Source organism: Copadichromis virginalis, linkage group LG16 (genome assembly GCF_057382275.1).
Source record: "Copadichromis virginalis isolate Kocher_CV1m ecotype Utaka linkage group LG16, C_Virginalis_male_GT1.1, whole genome shotgun sequence".
Classification (NCBI taxonomy): domain Eukaryota; kingdom Metazoa; phylum Chordata; class Actinopteri; order Cichliformes; family Cichlidae; genus Copadichromis; species Copadichromis virginalis.
Genome location: NC_140633.1, coordinates 22,435,090 through 22,456,893, shown reverse-complemented (window position 1 = coordinate 22,456,893; position 21,804 = coordinate 22,435,090). Strand labels below are relative to the sequence as shown.

The 21,804-nt window shown below is 43.5% G+C and overlaps 1 protein-coding gene across 1 annotated transcript in view; it reads left to right on the top strand.

Annotated features, from left to right (window-relative positions):
* Positions 1 to 21,804, top strand: part of igsf3 (immunoglobulin superfamily, member 3) — an 80,737-nt gene that overhangs the window by 46,830 nt on the left and 12,103 nt on the right. The window contains exons 3-6 of the mRNA XM_085433832.1: positions 2,501 to 2,920; positions 5,918 to 6,304; positions 12,392 to 12,799; positions 15,200 to 15,625. Of these exons, the coding sequence (XP_085289958.1) occupies positions 2,501 to 2,920; positions 5,918 to 6,304; positions 12,392 to 12,799; positions 15,200 to 15,625 (1,641 nt within the window). The remainder of the gene's footprint in view (positions 1 to 2,500; positions 2,921 to 5,917; positions 6,305 to 12,391; positions 12,800 to 15,199; positions 15,626 to 21,804) is intronic.

The window sequence follows — 21,804 nt, the reverse complement described above, 5'->3', positions numbered from 1 at the left end:
CCTAATCCTTTGCAGATTGAGGTCAGTGGTACTATTGGATGATCCCGGTGTACAACTTCAGCCCGACTGCTGGAAAGGCTGAGATTGGCTGGTGTTATCTGATTTGTTCTGTCCTCCCGACATATCTGGTGTAGGGCTCAGATTGGCTCAGATGCCTTGAGATGAGGTCAAAAATATTAAATATGCCCACAATAAACGGGCCATCCGACAGGAGGAAGCAGCTAACTGCTTTCACCGTCCATTAGTGTGTCTACAGAAAGAATGTAAGTCGATTTCAGGATTGTGTTGGTGGGTGCGGTTGTTATAGTAACTAATGACTGTTCTCACAGGCCCTCAGCACCATGTGGGAGAGTTGCTATGGCAATGCCAGGTTGTAGCGTAGGTGTGTTGTGTGTGAGGTTGCTGTTCACTCATTGTTGACAGGAGTGTCAGAGTGAGAGGACTTTGCTACAACCAGTGTTTGAAGTGCAGAACTTTTGTGTATTGAAAACACCACAGAGCAAAGAAGAGATACAGGAGTAACTTGCACTGGATTATGAAACTGATGTCCAAATTAACTAACCAACTCCAAAATGTATAATCAGCTACTAATTTATATTTTAATTTCATCTTTGAGAATCCATCATTCAAACAACACAAATTTTAGAAGAGTCCCATAAGATCACACCAGAGTGATTCTGCGGAAGTTCATAACTGATAATATTTAACAATTATTTCCCAGCAGTTACCATCATTACCACTAATTGCTCTGTTTCTGAAACTGTTACAAATAAAGTATTTGAATATAAACACTAATCCAGGCTCAGTAAGATTCCCATGTCAGTTATTGTATTATTGCAAGAAACAAACAAATACATCAGCAGGATAGCTTTATTCCTGCCCAAGGCTCCCATTTGCATCCCTTGCTGCTAGGTGGTTTTTCGAGCACTCAATATGACCTCTAGTGAACTTCCAAATTACCTTGAATCAGACCTTGTCTGTGTTTTTGTAAGACACAAAAATGCAGAAACTGTTTATTCTCGTCTGGACATTTTATACATCTTTACTTAATCCATTTTCAGGAGGCAGTGTCTTATCAGATTGTGGCCCACCTGATTACTTTCCGTATTTTTGTGCCATTACTATCTCATTGTTTTCTTTTTCTTTGAGTGCTTTGTTAAACTCTGGATAACCATATATTGAGTCTCTCTCAAAATCCTCTTTGGTTCTATGCACTTTTGTCCCTCTGATATCTCTTTCTTTTTTAAAAGCAAATGACAGACATCACCACAGTGGCCTCTACTTGCATACATTCAAAATAATGCAAGAGTAAAGCTTTTCTTTCCCACGCATCTACACTTAGACGCAGCAAGTTACTGCGCAGAGGCAGACTCAAACATGCTGAATTGTAATCTTCACAGTGACATTCCCTTAGGAGCGTGAATAGCCAAACACAATGCACTTCAATTTTCTGGCTTTTAAGAAGTGGTCACAGTCCCTGCATGGCAAAGCGCAGAATCCTCTGTGTGAATTATTTACCCAATTAAATTTTGTCCAGTAACCTTTATTTCTAGCATGATCCGCCCCCACCCCCTATGACTGACCTTATTGCCTTTTGGTGTTTTTGCTCGTCTGTAATGGATTTAGTTTTGGAAGCTCAGATCTAATGCTGTCTCTATTTCAGTCTTCCTGACACACATACATAAAGTTTTGCTCTGGTACCTATCTAAAAATACCTCTTTAGCTATTTCAGGTTCCCTTTTAAAGGCTATACATGTTTATTTCTGTCAGTGTGTAGAGTCACTCCATCTTCCTTTCTGAAATTATCACATTTTGATGTATCTTCTGCTTCCTTGCACCCCCCCTCTCTCTGATCTCTTCTGTTCTCAACCATCTGGCTTGGATCCCATCCTTTTTATTCTCAGTTGTATTGTAGATAGAAGGGGTTGGGCTGAATTTATTACAGTAAATTTCGGTCTTGCTGTTTTGTATATTTACTATGCGTGATCCAAATGTTCCAAAAGTTTAGTGAGACACTGTAAGATTACATTTTATTATGTTTTCTGTAGCCAGCCATATGGGATATAATCGGTCTGAAAGAAGTGCCAGAGGGGTCTCTGGAGGATTCTGTCTGTGTGAGATGGAGAAAATACCATCACCACACAGTAACATGTGAAAGTCATATATGGAAGAGGAAATGGAGGGCAGTCACCTCAGGGAAAAAAGCAAGGCTGCATTTACACCTTTTCTCACAGTGCATAAAATTAATAGCTAACAGTGGAATGGACTTTATCACATGTATAATAGCTGAAAACCCCCCAAAATGCTTTTTTGGGTGTATTTGGTTTTCCTTTTTAATCAGCTTTCTATTCTTTAAGGTCTTTTTTTTTTCACAGAGGTAAAGGGTTCATATATTATTTAAGGAAGCAGATGATGCTATTCTAAAACTGAGTAATTACAGAATAATTACCATTATACACGCTAAGTAATAATTGCCCCTGTTCTTCTATTTGTTTTTCAGTTATTGCTGACTCTTTGACAGTAACAGCTCCGGCCCAGACTTTGTCCAAAGTGGAAGGCGACACGCTACAGCTTACCTGCGAGGTGTCTCGGACCACAGTGCAGCACACTCACTTGTCAGTAGGCTGGTACTTAAGGTCCCCAGAGGACCCAACCGCCCCACCTCAGGAGTTAGTCACATTGTCAAGAGACTTCGTTTTGCGCTCTGGGGGGCCGTATCGGCAGAGAATGGCAGCGGGGGACCTCAGGCTGGATAAAACTGGCGCTACAGCCTACAGGCTGACCATTCACAAGCTGCAGCCAGTCGACCAGGGGCTGCTCTACTGCCAGGCTGCTGAGTGGATTCAGGACCCAGATGGAAGCTGGTTTGCTATGACCCGCAAGCAGAGCGACAAGACTCAGCTCCGTATTCAGCCCACTGGTGAGTGAATTGTAAATGGACTGCTTTAAAAAAAAAAAAAATTACCTTTGCATACACAGTGCAACTATCATTCAGCTCTCTCACTGAACCATTTATCAGTGGATAAAGCTGCCGTCCAACAAGACCGTTATACTTCTTCTCCATTAGCTTCTACTCGGCTCAACTCTACTCTGTTTCAGTCATTTTCCATTACAAGTGAGTACCACCGCAACGTTGGTGGGCTCGACACAGGTCGTTTGGAACCCCAGCCAAGTGGATATTAAAAAAGGTACCTGTTACCAGGTACTATCATCCAATGGAACACCCTAAAACAGAGGTGAGCCTGGCAGAGTTGATACTAGTGGAACAGAGGCTTTAGAAACACCGACATGAGGAACTGGGGTTTGAACCACTAACCTTGTGAACCCTAATTCCCTTTCTCTCTGCGCCTCAGAGATAGGCCAAAGGGATCGTATTCTGTGGGAAAGAAAAGGAGGGGTGGTGGGCAGGGTATAGATATTGGTTAGTGTCAGTCCCCTCTGTCCTCTTGAGTGGCACACACTCATGCATGTGGGCCGGGTTTCACTGATTGCTGATCAGTATCTCCGGCTAAGCTCATTAGCTTTCTAAAAAGGGCTTAACTAAACCTCCGCAGATTCCCTACTTTTGTATTTGTGTCTGTTTGATGGGCAACATTACAAGCACATCCAAGAAAAATGTAACCAGCTCCAAATAGCGTGGGTGTTTGACACAGGAGACCTATGGCTTCCACATAAGCAGCTTCCCCAGCAACATGTGGCCCATGGTTCAGAAGGCAGAATGTGTTTTTCAGCCACTTCCTGCCAACAGTTTGTCCGGTGTTGATTGGGCTAGAATGCATTGCTATGAGAGAGACAGCTTTCTTTTAATGCTTCTGCCAAATGTAAAGGAAGAGACCTATGGAAAGCGGAAAGCATTATGGGAGTTTCCATCTTAGGGAGGTACTGCGGGGGTAGCAATAACAAGGTTTGCGTGATGTGCAAGTGTGTGGAAACAAAGAATGTGTTGAGTGGGCTCATATGATAATTATTTAATAGGCAGCCAACCTCTAGACCAAAAAGATGAGAAAAAAAGGCAGCTTAATATCTCATTACATGTCCTTATAGCTTCTCACCCGACTCGAGCCCATCACATTCATTGTCCTGCGTTCCACATACATAAAGTATCCCTTTGTATGCTTCCAAGAAAGGGCCAAAGAGATGGGTGATAAACTGCTTTGACATTAGCTCAGTTACCAAGAAAGCACGCAGTGGCGAATGTCTCATGCCAGTAAATCACTTCAAAGAGGAGTCATTTTGCTTTTCTCCATTAAGCATCAGATCCGCTCTGGACCAATGCGACTTGATGGTGCCCCAGATAGTCGTGCGTGGATGAGAAGGAGAGTGAGAACTCCGATGTAAAGCAGGTTTGTCAGATGAGCTCCTGCTACTTTAGTGAGGAGACAAAGGGCACAAAGAGCTCATCTCTAAACATCCTTTGTTACTCTCTGTCTTCCCTATAATATATAATGGATGCAGGGTTGTTGCGTGACAAAGAGAATAAAGCAGTTGCGTTGTGCGAGCTATGAATGTAACTGCTCAAACTTCAGTGTAATGCGTAAATTCATTTTGGTTTTCTTTCCACGTGCTTATTGCATGACGAAGGAGCCACTTGCACGCCTTAAGGCTGAACTGGTGTATGTGACGTTCCACCTGTCCAAGTGCATATTTGACAGAGAGCCAGGGAAATTTAGAAAGGAGAGGGAGCAGCTTCTCCATTAGACTCCTATTATAAAAGATGGAGTGGATCTCAAGACAGCCCCATCACTAGCTAATCACCCACTGCCGGCATCAGAGAGATGAGCAACAGACAGAATCTTAATGTACCTTTCACTCCCCCCCCCCCCTTTTTTTTTTCCCACCATACCTATCTTTTTTGGTCTTTCCACTCATCTCCTCCCTTGTTCCCTTCTTTCACATACCCTCTTATTTTTCTGCAAACATTGCTCATCACTGCAGGTTTTTTTCCTTCCTCCTCTCCTCCTCACTTTGGCTGCTTGTGCTTAGCATTTACTTCTTTTTTTTTTTTCTTTTTTTTTTAAATTACACCCCAACATGAATATGTGTTGGCTCTTTAAGATGATCTTCTACCAGATCTATACTGTATTAAATTAAAAAAAATAATCCCAGTAATGAATGCTTAGAGTTTCCTAATATGTATTTAATAATATATTTGGAATTTGTTGCCAGCAACACATGGCAGAAGGCAGATTTATACACATTTATGTTTTGTATGTGTCAACAATATTCTCTTACCTCTCATCATAATTATCTCTGCGTAACTAGCTCCATACTAGGGGCAGGCTTTGACCTTTTCCACACGATTCACTTTAAAGTCTTTGTAATTACTGCTTGGGGCTACCAACTCACTGAGATGTTTTGCAGCTGTCTCCGATACGTACAGAACTCAGGATCTGAACATTAATATAACAAACAGACACAAATGCAATTGCACATGCAGAGACAACAAGCATGATTTGGCCAGGTAGGGGGCCCTACCAGTGTTTATTCTGCTCTGTGGTTTTAGATCATGCAGGAAAGCAAAAGCGTGCCTGACTGTTTCAAACAGCTAACGAGAATTTTAATTAGAAGTGGGGTTTTTTTCCTAATTGCAGAGGTGAAAACTAGAGAGGAGAGAGCAGGCCTGTCTGTTATGCCACTATCCCACCGAGTGACCTCAACCATCTCTAATTTATATTCTTTTTCTCTGCACGAGCTGATGCCATGTTATTGCCCCATGGCTTTCCTGAATACATCAAACCCCACCTCTACCACCCACTGCTCAGTCTTCTTAACCCCTTTCTCTTGGGTAATGCATGTTCAGCTTACCAAGAAAATGAAGCAGCACTGTGCGCTTCGGTTTCGAGCAGCTTTAATTGAAATCTCCGTGCATTTATTAGCCTTTAACCTTGTTGTTTTCATTTGTTTTCCTTTCTTTCAGACCGGGATTTCAGCATCCAGGTGAGCACGGAGCGACGGTCCTTCACGGCCGGTGAGCCGCTGGAGCTTCGCTGCACCATTGAGGCGCAGAATGTCCCCGAGCGTTTCTTCTCTGTGTCGTGGGTCTTCAGCAGCTCACCGGTGGCCGTGGTGGGCCCCAGTGCCGTGCCTAATCTGGGCCCCGATTATGTCGCCCGGGAGGCCGCCGGTCAAATGACTGTGCGCAAAGAGAGCGTCAACGTGCACCTGCTCAAGCTGCAGCACTTGCGCCCTGAAGATGCCGGCAAGTATATCTGCCGCGTAACAGAGCGGGAGAAGACGCCCACGGGTGACTTCATCGACCGCAGCAAGAGATCCCGCAATGTCCAGATCACAGTCCAGGCACTGAGTGAGTAATAATCTGTTCACTGAAGCCAGTTGTGTGGCTGTCCTGTCCTTAGTTGTCAAGTTCACTAAGAATGATGACATTTTGATAATGGCTGTTTTATCTTCACTTAGTCCACATGTAATATCGTGCTGTGATCCTCTGCTGCGTTTCTCTGCCACCCCACCCCCGTGTCCTGTCCTTCTAAGGGTGGCTATAACAGATAGCTGCAGAGGTTCTATTGTTAGCTGTGAGTAAGAGGGAATGGGATAATGCTACTCTTATTCCTGATTTATTTTCTGTTTGAGTGGATTGCTAAGGATTGGTAATGCAGCATTATGGTCCTTCCCATTTCCTTGGCTTAGTGGGGGAGATGGGGAGGGTGGGTAACACTATAGTAGGATAATGGAGAGCAGAAGAGTCCTGAGTGAAGGAGGCTGAGCTAACAGCCATGAAATGAAAGTGTGGAGAAAGAAAAGAAGCAGAGAATGGCATCTAGCTCTCCAGGGCCCTCTAAGTGGCTCCCTAGGCTAAATTAATGTGTTCTGCTGGGGCAAACCTCCTCAGCTGGGTTAAGCAGGGCTAGCCAATGGGGTGATGTCAGCCTTGCAGCTGATTGATACAAATATACAGTTAAACCTTTAAAACCTTGTTCCCAAATCACTTCTGGTGTTTTTCTTCTACACACTCATAGCATCTGTGTCTGATGCTGCCTTCCCTTGTCTCTCTGTGCTACCATGCCTCTGAGGACTAGAACAGTGCATGGAGCCAGCCAACTGATAGCAGCATAATAAAACATAATGGCCACAAAGTAGTATCTCTGCTCAAGCAGCCGATGCTACCTTATTCTGACCGTTCTGCAGCCCCTGTTAAATCACCCCAAAACAATGGCCCAGAGCCTGCAGCAGTCTCTTGGGAATATCTCTGTATGGAAGGTTTGTTTTTCCAACAAAAGGCCCTAATGCCATATAAAGGATGTTTATAGGGTTTACACAAGATAATGGGCATGGTTATTGGTGGAGAACTTTCATGAAACACAGCAGTAGTGTTCGGGGAGCGTGTGTGTCGTATGCAGACTTTCCTTATGCCTCCTTTCTCTTACATTCAGGCACAGACACAAAGTTTGAAGATGTGCTTCATCACTTTAATTTGTGGAATTGGGGGGGGGGAAGCTGTTAATGGGTTGCGACAGGGGTTTATAGTTGATGATTTAGCGGCAGGCAGAGGTTACAGCGAAGGAAAAACAGGGGTAAACACTCATGACAAATGAATGTTGATGGATGGAGTTTACCTTTGCACTGAGAGAGGGAGGGAGAGCTCACTTGCCAGACTGAATCTCTATCATAAAGATGGAAGGGACAGGTGATAAGGTAGGGAAAGAGAGTTGGGGCTCTTTGGGATTGGAGAGAAAAATGCATTCTGTTCAGCACAAAGGAGAAGGAGCCGGTGGGTAAAAATTGAAAAAATTAAATAACAGGGAAAGGAACGTTGACTAGACCAAGAGATTTTTAAGGGTAGGCAGGCAGATATATCTACATGTTACAGTCTATTCTTAGCTGTGTAAGAAAACTATGAGCTGTTCAAATGAAAGACAAAAGTAAAGGATGAAGCATTTTCCCTTTTTTAATGTGAATCTGATAGAAATAAGAATTGAATTCATTTCATATTCACAGAGGACTCATGCTTATTAGGAGAGCCGGTGAGCTGAGAGGGAGGCAGCAGAGCTTGGCCTAAGGGAAGGAAAAAAAAAAGTGAGAATTCTTAAGCCGCACCCCCCACGAGACAGCAGCACTAGCTCCGCAGAGGGGAGGAGAGCTTATGGGTCAACCAGAGCTCCGTGATGTTTGATGGATGCTGAAGTGATAGGAGTCTAGATAAAGCAGAAAAACAGAGCAGAAGAGTCAGTAAAGACTTTTATCCTTCTCCTCTGAAGTGCCACTGAGCCCTGTGATCTGAACCTTCTTTCCTGTGCGTATTAAGGACTTGGTGAACAAGCTTCACAAGGTTCAGGAAGAGAATCTCAACCCACACACACACACAAAACTTATCAGTGTGTCTACTGTGGCTGTCACTCTGATGTGCCTGGGGCCAGTTACAAAACTGCACTATCTTACCCTGACACATGCTTCCATACACACTCATAAGCATGCAAACAGACGCACACAGCACTTTTACAGTGTTGCACTCCAGGGAAAAGCTCAGCAATTTGATTTATTGCCCATGGCCACCTCTGCTCTCTGAATTGTTTGACACAGACAGAGTTATTCTAGCTATCTCTTGGATTCAGTTTGAGAAGGAGTTACGCTTTTGGATGAGTTCCTGTGTCCTAAAATCCGTATCAAATATAGTATCTAGATCCGATCACTTTTCCTTTTTTTTTTCTCTTGTTTTCTTTTTGGGGGGCTTTTTGTGTATTTCATCTTTAATTGATATCGTGGACATTTTGCCCTAATCGACACTTACACGTCATTATTTTCCATCATCTAGTTTTCTATGAGCACGGTGACTGTGCTGGTGCAGTCATAGCATTGATCTGTGTTTTATAAGCAGCCAATATTTTATCAGGATTGGGAACTAAACATAAATTATACAGTAATTTTCATACAAGGAAAAATATAGCAGACAGAAACCACAGGCTACGTTCCCACTAAAAACAATGACCAGCCCCAGTCTGTTTTTTTTCAGTATGGAACTGGTTCCAGGTTTGGACCCAGCGCTGCACTAGTGGAAAAAAGATGAAAATGTTTTGAAAAACCTCTACTTTACACAAGTGTAGAGATTGCAGTAAAATTCTGGCATGGGAGTAAAATCTATGGAGAGAAATATGCCTAAAAATGCATATGCTATGATCCACAAGTGTAACGATTTACAAATGTGTACAGTAATTTATGAAGACTCACAAATGTGTGGTTCAATCCTTGCACAAATGTGAAGTAAAACTATTTAATTTTATTTACATTTATTTATTTATATTAATTTTTCCAGAATGAAGACTGATCATTTACACACAATTTTTTAAGTTTGGTTTCACAGCTCTGATCATTTTCTCTTTCAAAAAGCTTTCTGTGCATTTAAAAGTCTAAAAATAAAAATAAAAATATTGGGGAAATCCGTTTTTTAAATCTACAAATATAAGTCTTGGTTTTGGTATCAGTCTTAAAAATCTTATCAGTTGGTATGTAAGTAAGTAAGGTTTACTATATAGCACTTTTCAAGAACAAAACTCACAAAGTGCTTTACAAAACAGAAGTATGTATACACCAAGTTGGTTTGATTGCACTGGAATGGCTGGCGCATTAGCGTGTCAATTGAAACTAGTGCCAGCTACCCCTCACACGTCTTGATTTGATATACTTGTTAGCCTCATGATCAACCAGTCTTTTCCAGTCGAAATTAAAAACAAAACAAAACAAAAAAAAGATCAAAAGGGCCCGGCGGCTTTCAAGAGAAGTGGGAGGCAGAGTAACTGATCGCTAACATGAAAGGGTAAACCTCTTTGTCTTGTGTGCGGAGCCGATGTGACCATAATTGAAGAATATAGCACAAGATGACACTATGAAACAAAACGCCAGGACAAACAGCAGAATCTTCAGAAGGCAGAAGAGATGAAAAGAAGTTTGGTGTCATGGCAGACTGTGTTCACAGAAGCAACATTTCAAAGAGAGGCTGTTGTTAAAGCCAGTTTTATTGTGGCAGAAGCAATGGCCAAATCAGCCTGGTGACAAAGTGAGGAGGAATTTTTAAAGTGGTGCATATTTAAAGTGTGCAATCCCAGACAAAAAGTAAGCATTTTAAGTACTCGGAATACTGTTACCGATTGTCTTTGTGAGGTTGCCACCAATCTGCAAAAACAGCTGATGGAAAAAGGAGAAGACTTCGCTGCAAATTCCCTTCCTGTGACATGGTTGATACTGCCCAGCTCTCGATCTTCACGCGTCGAGCTGACTCCAGGGGAACTGTTGGGAATTAAATCAATGCAATGGCACAACTAAGGGAAAAGACATATTTGAAGAAGTAATCGAAGTGCGTAACTTAAATGAAGCTGCTTTGGGGGAGCGCCAAAGGAATGACAACAGATGGACCGCCTGCGATATGTGGTGAAAAGAGTGGCTTAGTGGACAGCTGTGTGGGAGAAGACGCACTGGTGAAGTCACAGTTTATAACTGCCTTATACACCAGTAAGTGTTGTGTGGTAAAACCCTGAAAGTGGAACATGGAATTAGCCCGGTAACACCAACATTTATCATTACATGAACCAACGGTTTAAGAGATGATGTCTGGACATGAAGGCATGCCCTATCACACAGAAGCGTCATGGTTAAATGAAGGGAAAGTGCTGGAAAGATGTTTCAAGTTTAGTTTATGGAAAGCAAAGGGAAAGATGCCAAAGAGCTCGTGGATGAAAAATGGCTCTGTGAGTTTGAATTTTGGTGCGAAATACCAGTTCACTGTGGTAGGGGCAGCTTCAGGGGTAGGGCCATGTGATGATGAAACATGCAAGAGCTTTTAAAGCCAATCTGGCCCTGTGGGAAACACAGATGTTAGAAGGAAACCCGAGTCACTTGCTGTCAATCGATGATGGAGCAGATCTGTAGCGCTGCATTGCCCGTTGCACTTTTTGTTGAAAAACTGAGCAAACACAACTGCGCTCTCAGAGCGAGTTTTCTGACTTTGAAGCCCAGAAAATCAAGTTTGAACTTCTCAGCAATCCATTTGCAGTTGACTGTGAAAGAGCACCTATAAGCACACACACACACACACTCACACAAGCTGCTCCAATGCTCTGCATGTTTGGCAGCACTTAACGCATTTGGCAACTTTCTCTGTGATAAAGACGAACACCAAACAGGAGTCTCGTTACTTGTGCACACGTTCAATCCATCCTGAAAATATTCACAGCACAGAACCTGAACCAAACACTAAACTTGCAGTTTGAAGAGAAAAACAACGACCAGGCATCTGGCTTAAGCTGTTTTGCATCACAGCAAAGTGTGGTTAAATATATATGCTTCTTTTTTTTTTTTTTTTTATCTTTCAACAGATTGATCATTAAAATGTTGTTTCGTTTGTTGGTGTTAATGAAATCAGAATAATTTTAGATTTCCATCATGGACAAAACAGTTTTAATAGTCTGCAAGAAAACATTTTTACTGGAAATGACTCAGAAAAAAAGTGCATATTGAGAAAAATACATCAAAAATAAATTCTACTGATACATTCTTTCATTTTTTTTCTCCTTTTCTCGTTTGTTTGTTAGACATAAGTGTTCTTAATTCTAAGCTATTGTAGGAGAGTTAGAGTTTGTATTTCTGTATGAATAATTCACCATAATAGAAATAATTATAATAAAAAAAATCACTTTAAGTCTGTTTTCTTCAATAAAATATTTACCATGATTTGGACATAGCCCCTCTATGACTGACCTTGACAGTCCTTGTTGTTCAAAGGCCACTCATGAGTTAAAGGATGCTGATCAGCCACAACAATAGTACCACTGATCAGTGAAGTTAATGACATTCTGCTTTGTAATAAGATGAACAAACTTTGAGCCTTAACATTAATGGCCTCAATATGAAGCACCTTTAGCAACACAGTGGGGGAGCTACACAACATTAAGTAGGCAGATAAACTGTTGTGACTCGATGTATTAGAGCCCACTTGGAATTTGACCTGACAAACAGACTCTGATGAAAAGGCTGAAGAAAACTTTTCTCTGGTCTGATGTGACAGAAGTGCAGCTCTTTCGTCAGAATGGCCCTGTGACAGCCCACAGTTTAAAAAACCACAGTTAGAGACCTGAAGATGTCACATTTTAAGTCTGTTAAGACATGAACTTATTGAAAAACACTGCGAGCCATGCTGGATAGACTTTTGCAGAGTTCTGAATTTAGTAATCCATCCATCGCATCCATTTTATTTTGCTTATTGGGGGCAGGTCACAGGGGCAGCAGCCCAAGCAGAGAAGCGCAGACTTCTTCTCCCCAGCCTCCCCCTCCAGCTTATTAGTATTATTATTTATGTAAATGGGCGTGTGGATATTTTCTCAGTCAGCTTTCTCTCTGCATCACAACCAACTCACTGTCTATCTCTGTATTTTCTCTTCCCACTCAGAGAGCAACATCACAGTGTTCTTGTCCAGTAACTCCTCAGTGGTCCTAGAGGGTGACGTGATCCAGCTGACCTGCACAGTCCACGCTACCACGGGCCCCGTGTCTGTTGTCTGGCAGTGGACAGACAGCAAAACAGCTTCACTGACCAAGGAAGTGGCTTCCATTGATCGGGACGGCACAATATGGCATAGCCCCAGCTACAGAGAGCGTGCCAGTTATGGGGAGATACGCGTGGAGAAGGTGCGAGCTGACACATTCTCTCTTTCCATACACAACGCCTTACCTGGGGACAGGGGCCTGTACCGCTGCTCAGCCACTGAGTGGCTTCACACCGGCTCTGAATCTGAGCTAAACTGGGAGAAGAGTGAAGAAAGATCCGACACCAAGATGGTCAATGTCACAACTGTCGGTGAGCAATGTCATCCTAATCTGATCTGTATTCTAATATCTACAAGTCAGTGAGGCATGTAAATGCCCTGACAATTCCAGCATGTCTGTACACAGAATCAAAGGGACACACATGGGTTTTGTGATTTGCTAAAGACTGACAAATGGCTCAGGAAAAACATGGAGTCCACATGGTAGAATAAAGCATGTTTTATTCATGTACTGCTTAGGGGCTAGAGCTATTATGACACACACTCTCACACCACCTGCCTCATGTCAAGAGCAGTGCTTCCATGACACCCATGATAGACCCACACGTGCGCACACACACACTTGGATTAGCCAGAATTATTAGAATGGAAATGCAGTGGAAATGTGTTTCACAGTCTGTGGGTCTCCTCTGTCATTGCTGACTTAAGCTGAACATCCTCAGTACAGGCGGAGGAAGCCACTGGAGCAGAGCAGTGAGGCGCTGGCAGGGCAGGAGCACCGGGTGCAGCATGCACACACACATAGACACACAACTAACGGATTAGCTCCCTACAGCAGCAGACAGTGGTGCTGCAGAGAGGAGATGTCAGTTTTTAAGTGGCCATTTCTTAAGTTTGGGCAACAACAGAAACATTTGTTTGAGGAACAAGGGACATATTATGCAAATCCGAAAAAAGGAAGTCCAAAGATGTTCATCTTTCTTCAGTTGCACTTCTCGACAACCCTCTTCTCCTCCATGCTTGGCTTTCTAAATAGGCATGATAGCATGACGGTCAATACGTGTGTTATGTCTGATTTGTTTTGGCCTGTGTTTTTCCTCACTTTAGCTTCCAAAAGCATGTTTATTGGACCTAAACCTACCATGTGAATGGAGCATTTGATTTAAAAAGAAAAAGAAAATCTTACACTTCTGTTCCTGAGCTTAAAAGGCCAATAGTAGCATTTTCCGATTGAGACAAGGGGTATATCATTGGACATATACTGGACATTCAAAACTTGCATCAAAAGCAGGGTTTGTCCCACCCAGCCTCCGACAACAACAAACACAGGATTGATTACTGCTTGTAAAAGCAGTGACTGACAGTGTGGTGGGTGAAATTTCATGCGGCCACTGTGCCCATACCGTATTCTATATCATCCTTATTCACAATTCCCTTTGCTTCCTGACAAGACCTACTGAGAATAGCAAGTGGATGTCCTCTGGGACTTATTTAGTTGACTGGCATTAGGGGCCCTTATGGTGTTTCAGGTGGCACACATAAGCAGACAAATGACAGTGGAGGGTACATATTCACACACACGGTGTTCCAAACAATCAAGCACACTTTGTACGGTAATGGAAAGAAACACAATGTTTATTCACACACAAAAAGAGAGTTGTATGGGGAAAAAAATGGATCAGCGTGAAATCCTCTTTTCTGTCACTGAGGCAGACAGACTGTGAGGGGAAAATGGAAGAGGGTTGCCAGGCGATGAGAGATGGAGTGAGAGGGGAGAGTTATTGTCTGTTAGAGAATTATGGCCCCAGGCGGCTGTCCCAGCTGTAGCCAAGTCTGGACAGAAAGCCATTGATTACATCCTGAAGGACGCTGAGGATGATGACTGTCAGAGGACAGGAGAGGGTGAGGGACGGAGAGAAAGCAACGATGCTGTCGACAAGAACATAATGGAGAATGTGCAAAGTCTCAAGGAAACGAATTATCCGATCTGGCAAAAGTCAGACTTCATCAACATGTTTTCATTCCACCTCACGCTTTTTTTTGTTGTTGTTGGTGTTGTATCTGTGTATGACCATCTTTCTCATTTTCAAGTGCAATCAGTCACATTCAATGAGTGCCCTGAAATAGGTGCAGCAGGGCCAGAGAGAAAAGGGATTGGTTTTTTTTTATTATTATTATTGTTTATTTGTTTCACCCAGCCTATCTCTTTTCTCTCTCCCTCTCTGATCACTCTTGTTTTCCAGTGTAGGTGTCTGTTGGCAGTAATATAAGGAGTTGGGAGATTGTTTTTAGCTTAATGAGGATAGTTTAGACTTGGCAAGCAGTTGAGCGTAGATCGAACATCGGCGCTTAGAGGAAATCTCCCCCCTGGGTTTTCTTTGTTGCATCACCGTTAATTTTGAGGCGCTCTCTCACAGTCAAGCTTACAAATTCACACTCACGCGCACACACAGCTGTCTTTTGACACCTGTAATGATGCTGGAGAATACTTGGAGACTGAGAAATGCTTTACCTGTGAACTCTTAGATAAGTATGGTCTTATTCAGCAGTGGACTTTCTTCCTCCTGGTACCTATGCTGAAACAAAAACTCTTTCCAGAATGTGATTACTTTTTAAACTTTATTATGTAAAGATTTATCATTAGTCAGATAAAAAGCCCATTTGACTGTGTGCCAGCCTAACTTTCTTTCCCCTCTTCTTCCATCATCTAGAGTCCTCCTTCTCGGTGTCGGCCTCATCGCGCACACCATCCATAACCTTCGGAGACTCCTTTGATCTCCTGTGCCTGGTCAAGCCCCGCCATAACCCACGCGTCCCCACTTCCGTCACCTGGCACTTTAAGCCAGCTGGAACAGAAATCGATGGCGAGGCTGAAGGAGAGTTCAAAGAACTGGTGACTTTCACGCGCGAAGGCACGCTGCAGTGGGGGGAGCAACTGCTGGGATTGGGCACCCGCACCACCGTGGACCGCTCCCACTCCCACACCAATTTCTGGCTGTCTGTGACCCGGGCCGGGCGCCGTGAGGCGGGCAAATATCGTTGCACTGCAGTCCTGTGGAGGAGGAACTACGACAACAGCTGGAGCAGAGTGGCCAATCGCACTTCCAACCCACTTGGCATCAGTGTCCTACAGCCAGGTAAAGCTGCAAGACTGTGTTGCCAGGTTGACACACATCTAATTGGAGTGGACACAGACCAGCACACAAACGGGGATAAACACAGATTCAAACATACAGTCACACACAGACACACACAGACTTATACGCTTTCAAATAGGGTGAAGGCACCAGAGCTTAGAGGATTTCTACCTGCTCTAATTGCTCTTAGTCTGTGGTTTAGCCACTAATTGGAGTTTCTGTGGATGTCCGTGTGTGTGTGTGTGTGTGTGTGTGTGTGTGTGTGTGACTGAGTATGCAGGGCAGGGTGGAGCCTCCTAATGGAGCGCAGTGAATGGATTGCTAAATATCCCACAGGAAGAGAAAACTGAGTGAAGGAGGGAGGAGAGAAAGTAGCAAAGGACAGAGACGGAGCGAGAGAGAAAGTGTGATAAAGGGAGTGAGCGATCTGTCCTTGAACCCTTTTCCTCAGCGGAGGCATTAAACTGTCTATTCCGCCCTCATTGGCCTTCTGTGCTTCACAGGCACACTCACATGCACGCACAGAACCCATTCAGACACAGCCCAATTAGTGGCCGAATGCAAACAAAAAATCCCCACAAAGAAGCACAAACCCGCTTTGGCCCAATTTAGCCCAGTCTGATGTACCTTAACAGTACGATACTTCATTTATTCAGGTGAATTTACCCCTGGAAAAAAGCTCATCCTGCTGATAAAATAACCCACTATTTTCGTAGGATTTAAAGCAGTCCAACTAAGCGTTGTTGTACCTGCTGTACAACAGGGGATCCGATTTGTTGGATTTAGCAGGAAGAATGTCAGCGAGATGTGTGGGTGGGATGACAAGTAGGCTTTCAAGTGTTAAAATAATATCAGCAGGTTCTACATGTGACCGTGAACAATGCGTGCCTGCAGGCACCTGTTCAGGTGGGGATAAGTGAGATGCTGTATTGAGTTCAGAGGCACTTTGTGATGATCAACAGCACTTTTCAAGTCGGCCAGATGAATGTCGTTGCACGTATAGTATGAATAGTCTTTCATTCCGTGGTGCTGTTAATTCAGATGCTGTTGCAGAAAGTCATACTGCAACAGATGAAACTTTCTTTAGCAAAGCATCTTATGGTGAATGTCAATTTGGTCGTTTTGACCAAGTGTCCCACGCCCAGTAGAATTTCAGCAAAATCATATTTTCATCAGTACATCTTCTTGTCAGTCAGTACAATACACTGACTCAGCTTTCGTACTTGATCCAAGGTCAAGATGACCCAGCTGAACATCACCTCTCTTCCTGCTCTCAAACTCAACTCAGACTTAATGTCTCTCCCGCTGCGGTCCTCAGTGTAACCCACACATGCACCTCCAGATGAGTGCAGATGGGACTAAAACATGTAAGAAAGAAATACGAGCAATAAGAGTTCAGTTTTATTATCTAGAATGGAGCAATACATAATGCAAACATGTATTAAACAAACCTATAGAAGCACTACAGTGCAGAGACGGTGCTTTACTTGCGTGACTGGTTCTGCTCTGACCTTAACCGCTCATGCAGACCGCGCTGCATCTCCGGCCCCTTCAAAAAGTATTTGGAAATCAACTTATCATCCTGAATGCTCATTTACCTCCTGCCCGTGCGCAGTTTACTTTGTTTATCCATAACCAGAAAAATGTAAAAGGACACAAACACACAGAGACAGACATTTCATAGCAATCAGGGGTCTCCTCCTTCCACTCTCTTTTCCAGCAGTGTCTGTCTCTAAGACAAAGTGATCGGTTAGCTTGGTAATACCATTAGTTACCATGACGATGTGATCAGTTATCGACTTCAATCCAATCAGTAACCGTAACGATGCAGTCATTCTGTGCATGAGGGCACTGTCACACAGGGGAGGGCGAGCGACTGATTTCCTTTATCTCATTGGTTGCCAAAGCTTATTTCAGTCATGGTCATGCCGTGTTCGTGTCCACTGCCTCTTATGGGGTTTTCTATCTTCTTCTTCTTCTACATTTCTTTTTTTGGTTGTGACCTGCATTTAGGCCGATGATTCATTTGTCAAAATGTAGGACGTCTCTTTCTGCCTCACGCCTCTCCTCACCATCTGTTTTTCCTCACTGTTTCCCTAAATGTTAACCACTCCTGGCTAAATGAGCGGCTGGCATTTACTGTTCCTCTCCCACAGAAGTGGGATAAAGGAGAGTGTGTGTAATGAGGTGTGAGCAAACACAGCATCTGACCAGATACATAATTGAGAGACTTTAAACCATGCTTCCAGAGGTACTTTTTCAATATGTATGAGCTGCTTTGGCAGCGTACATACATACTGCATATGGGCATGCCGCACACCTTATGGTCAGCTTCTGCAAGCTTTCATGTTAATATCTGACAGGTTGACCAGCTTGTTAAAAATGTACTGTTAAGAAACCTTGAAATGTGGCTACTTTGACCTTTGACCTACTTTGATGTACCACTACATTCAAATAATAATAATAATAATAACATATTTATATATATATATATATATATATTTTTTTTTTAGTGGCTTACCAATGTATAAAGAATCACCCAACAGAAAAACAGTTTCTCTCAGCTTTCTGATGGTCTGTTATACCGCTATGTTTAATTCAGAAGAAAGGTACATGTGTGCCAAGCATAGGGAGGTTTGTATATGTGAAATGGCGCTCTTCATTAAAATATCGCTGAACTTCAAAAGCAGGGACTTAAAACTTGTTTGCCCTTGATCAACAGAAGAAAATAAAAATGTTGGAAGTCGATGAAAGCCGGACCAAACCCTCTGAGGAGTAGGCTGGTCAGCGTTATACACCGTCAAACTAGTGGGGTGTCTGTAGCCCAGTCCAAGCCTACATTTTCCAGATTTCATTAACAGTACGATGCCTGTCCCATGAGTCATATCAGACAAGTTCACCACCATATCTGCACACGCATACAGTTATTATGTTCATTGTGAGAGGCAACTCTGTGCAGCAGTTTGGCTTGAATTATCCACCATAGCCTACATGGAGAAAACCATCGCTCACATAGGAGCACAACCATCATCATCCTATACAAGAGCACAGTGTCTATGTGTGCGTGTGTACACACATTTGGAGGGGGGTTGTCTCCCTGAGCAAAAGTGTAATTATCTTATGATGGAACATGATTCCGTATTAGATCCCACAGCAGAGTATAGTCGCCAACAAACGGAAATAACATAAACACGCCGTGGCTATACAGCTTCACGTACAGTGGTAGTGATATTAGATTTCACCTGATTGAGTTTTCTCTTTGTATCTTTCTGAAACGCAATAATGGCAAACACATGTTCAGCATGGCAGATCACCGGGGAAGCCTCAGTCTCTCTAACACAATCTAATATCATCTACTCATAACGCAGACTACACACACACACACACACTCGTACGCAGAAAACACAAAACTAATTATGCTGAATCTTCCCTAATGGAACGAGAATTTAGATTAATGATAATTTGGGGAGATCAATACATTTTTCTCATCACTGTAGTGTGTGCGTGTGCACTTCTGTGCGCGCGCGTGCGTGCGTGTCTGGTATGAGAAGCGGGATATTAAGGCCGCCTGGTTATTGGCTGAGTTAGAATGATGATGGTGATGATGGGGTGGGGTGTCCCACTTAGAGTTTCTCCTCATCTAATCTCCCACACATGCGTTTCCCTGGCTACCTTTCGCTCACATGATCAAACATCGCAGTGCAGGAATGGATTCCTTTTTTATTTTTGCTTGTTCCTAGCCTCCTCTCTTGTTTTGCTCCCTTGTGGTTGCGCTTTGAGTTAGAGAATATATTCCTCATACCGTCATGTCCCGCCTTGTGGGCCAGCAGTTGGAGATGCCGCGTGCGCCCTCCTTTCATGCCACTGAAGTAGTTGCCTCCCAGGCTTTTATTGATAATGCTGCCTTCACTGCAGTGACTGGAGATTGCTGCGTATCAGGGAATAGATGGGAGCTGTCTGTCTTAGGGCCTGGCCTGTCACCCTCATGTCTTCCTTTTCTTTCTATATTGTGTTCTCACTCTTCCCATAAGTATCTAATGTCCTCTTTCCCCTTTACTCTCACTTAGCTGCATGTTTCCCTGCAAACGCCCCCAGCTTCTGCCTCAGTCTTGTGATTTTCAGTATTTTATAATTCCCTTCTTCCCTCCTCCTCATAATTCTTCAGATAGCTTCTTCATCATTGTTAGTATCTCCTGTATAATAAGGATATGGAAGCTCTGCTTGTTTTTTGCACAATAGAGGCTTTACCACAGTGTCATTGCTGGTGACAGGGTTCTAAATCTTTTTTGTGCCCCTTTCTTTTTTTCCCTTTTTTTTTTTTTTTTTTGTTGGCCTGCGATGGATGTAGTTTGGGATTGCCACAAGCTCACCTGAGGCAGAGCTCTGTGTACGGGGCTGCTGCATCCATTTCTGAAACACATCACCTGCCTCATCAAATGTGTTCTTTGCATATGCAAATGTTCAACGTGCAGTCATGGGCCGTTTGTCTGCACACACGCGCATAAACGCGCAAGGTCGTGATGTGTGATAAATTAAGAGACTTTGAGGGGTGTGGTGAAACGGAAAATAATTTCCCAAAAAGGTTTTTTGATTAATCACGTCTGTTTCAGACATTCAAGGTCAGGTTCCCTCCGATCGCGTCTTCTTCTTTTTCACGCGAGCGAATCCTCACGTTCTCTCTCGTGCACTCACAACGGCACATTTTTCTGTCAAACCCAATCCAATCTCCGGCTCGTTTCCTTGTTCGGCCCTATCTGCCGACACAATGAGATTCTCTGTGTTGTGTCTCTCCATCTCTCATAAGCACCCGTGTGTGTATGTGTGTGTGTGTGTGTGTGTGTCCTGCTGCTGCTGTAATTGAAGTCGTAACTCAGAGCTAGATACAGTGCTGCTGCTCCCCATGTAAATCAGCAGCTAATAGTAGGAGCGAGCAGAAAACGGCCCTGCAGTGCTGCCTCCTGAATACACACCCGCTCTCGCCCTCCTCCATCCTGCACTAACAGAATGGCCACTGTTCTGTGGTTTAATGTGCATAATGTGTTTTATGCTCATCGGCAGACCCCTTTCAAACACACACACAGGCAAGCATGAAGACACATGGCTCAGTCTGATACATCTTGTGCTCTCCCCTTTGTGCAAAGTTTTTCTGGGTCATTAATGTCCCGAACGTTGCCCTGACCCCAAGAGGATGCACACCTCTTGTGCATCCTGTTCCTGCTCTCCAGCCTGCTTACAACAGTCAGTCTTTCAGACAGGCTGGCAGGAAATAGGAAATGAATTTGGTTTGACATTGTGTTTTACAACTAGCTATGAATATATATTGCATGGGTTTGCCCTGTATGCGGATGTGTTCAAGGCTGTCCTTATGTGCAGATATCCCTATAATAGGCCCAGTCTTAATGAAATTATTCAAGGGGAGTTGTGGAGTAGAATTGAGAAGTGGTGCTATCCCTTTGACACAATGGGATCATAGATACATCATGGTCGTTAGCATAGACATTAGCCTCCTAGTTCAGAAGAGAAGCCAATTGTCAGTCGGGTGAAGCCTCTCCCTCGTTGTTTCTGACACTCTTATCTATGCCCCCGCTCACAGAGGTCCAGACAAGCTGGCATCTGTAGCATTGTATGTTGTGTGTAAAGTGGCAGGGGTTGGCAAGTAGCATCAGGCCAAAGCGTGCTGTCCTGCAGAGGATTGGGGTGTGTCTAAAGCCTTCAGTCCTGACATGCTTGGTGTCCTGGCTGTGGATAAGCCCCAGGCTGTGCTAAGGCTAATGCTAAAGGCGGAGCAGGCAGCCATTAAGACTATAAGTCCTCTGGAGTGGAGCTGAAGAGGCTGCCTGCTGCTTTTCAAAATCCCCCCCGGAGCATGTTCTCACTTTCTGTCTTTTACATCTCTCTCATCTTTTCCAGGCTCTCTTCCTCCCTCTGCACCCTCACTTTCACTTGTCTTGTGAATATCTGTTCAGCTGATGATTTATCCCTTAAATTTTCCATTTTTCTCTCATCCTGTCTTCTTTAAGAAAAAAATCTCATCCCTCTCTATGTTCGCCTTTTTTTTTTTTTTTGCTTTTATTCATTTCTCTTGTGTGTGGCTCTTTCTCCCTGTCTCTTGCCCACTTTTTCTCCCTTTAAAGTGGAGGCATTATATTGTGGCCTAGTAGAAAGCTTGTCAGCTCAGT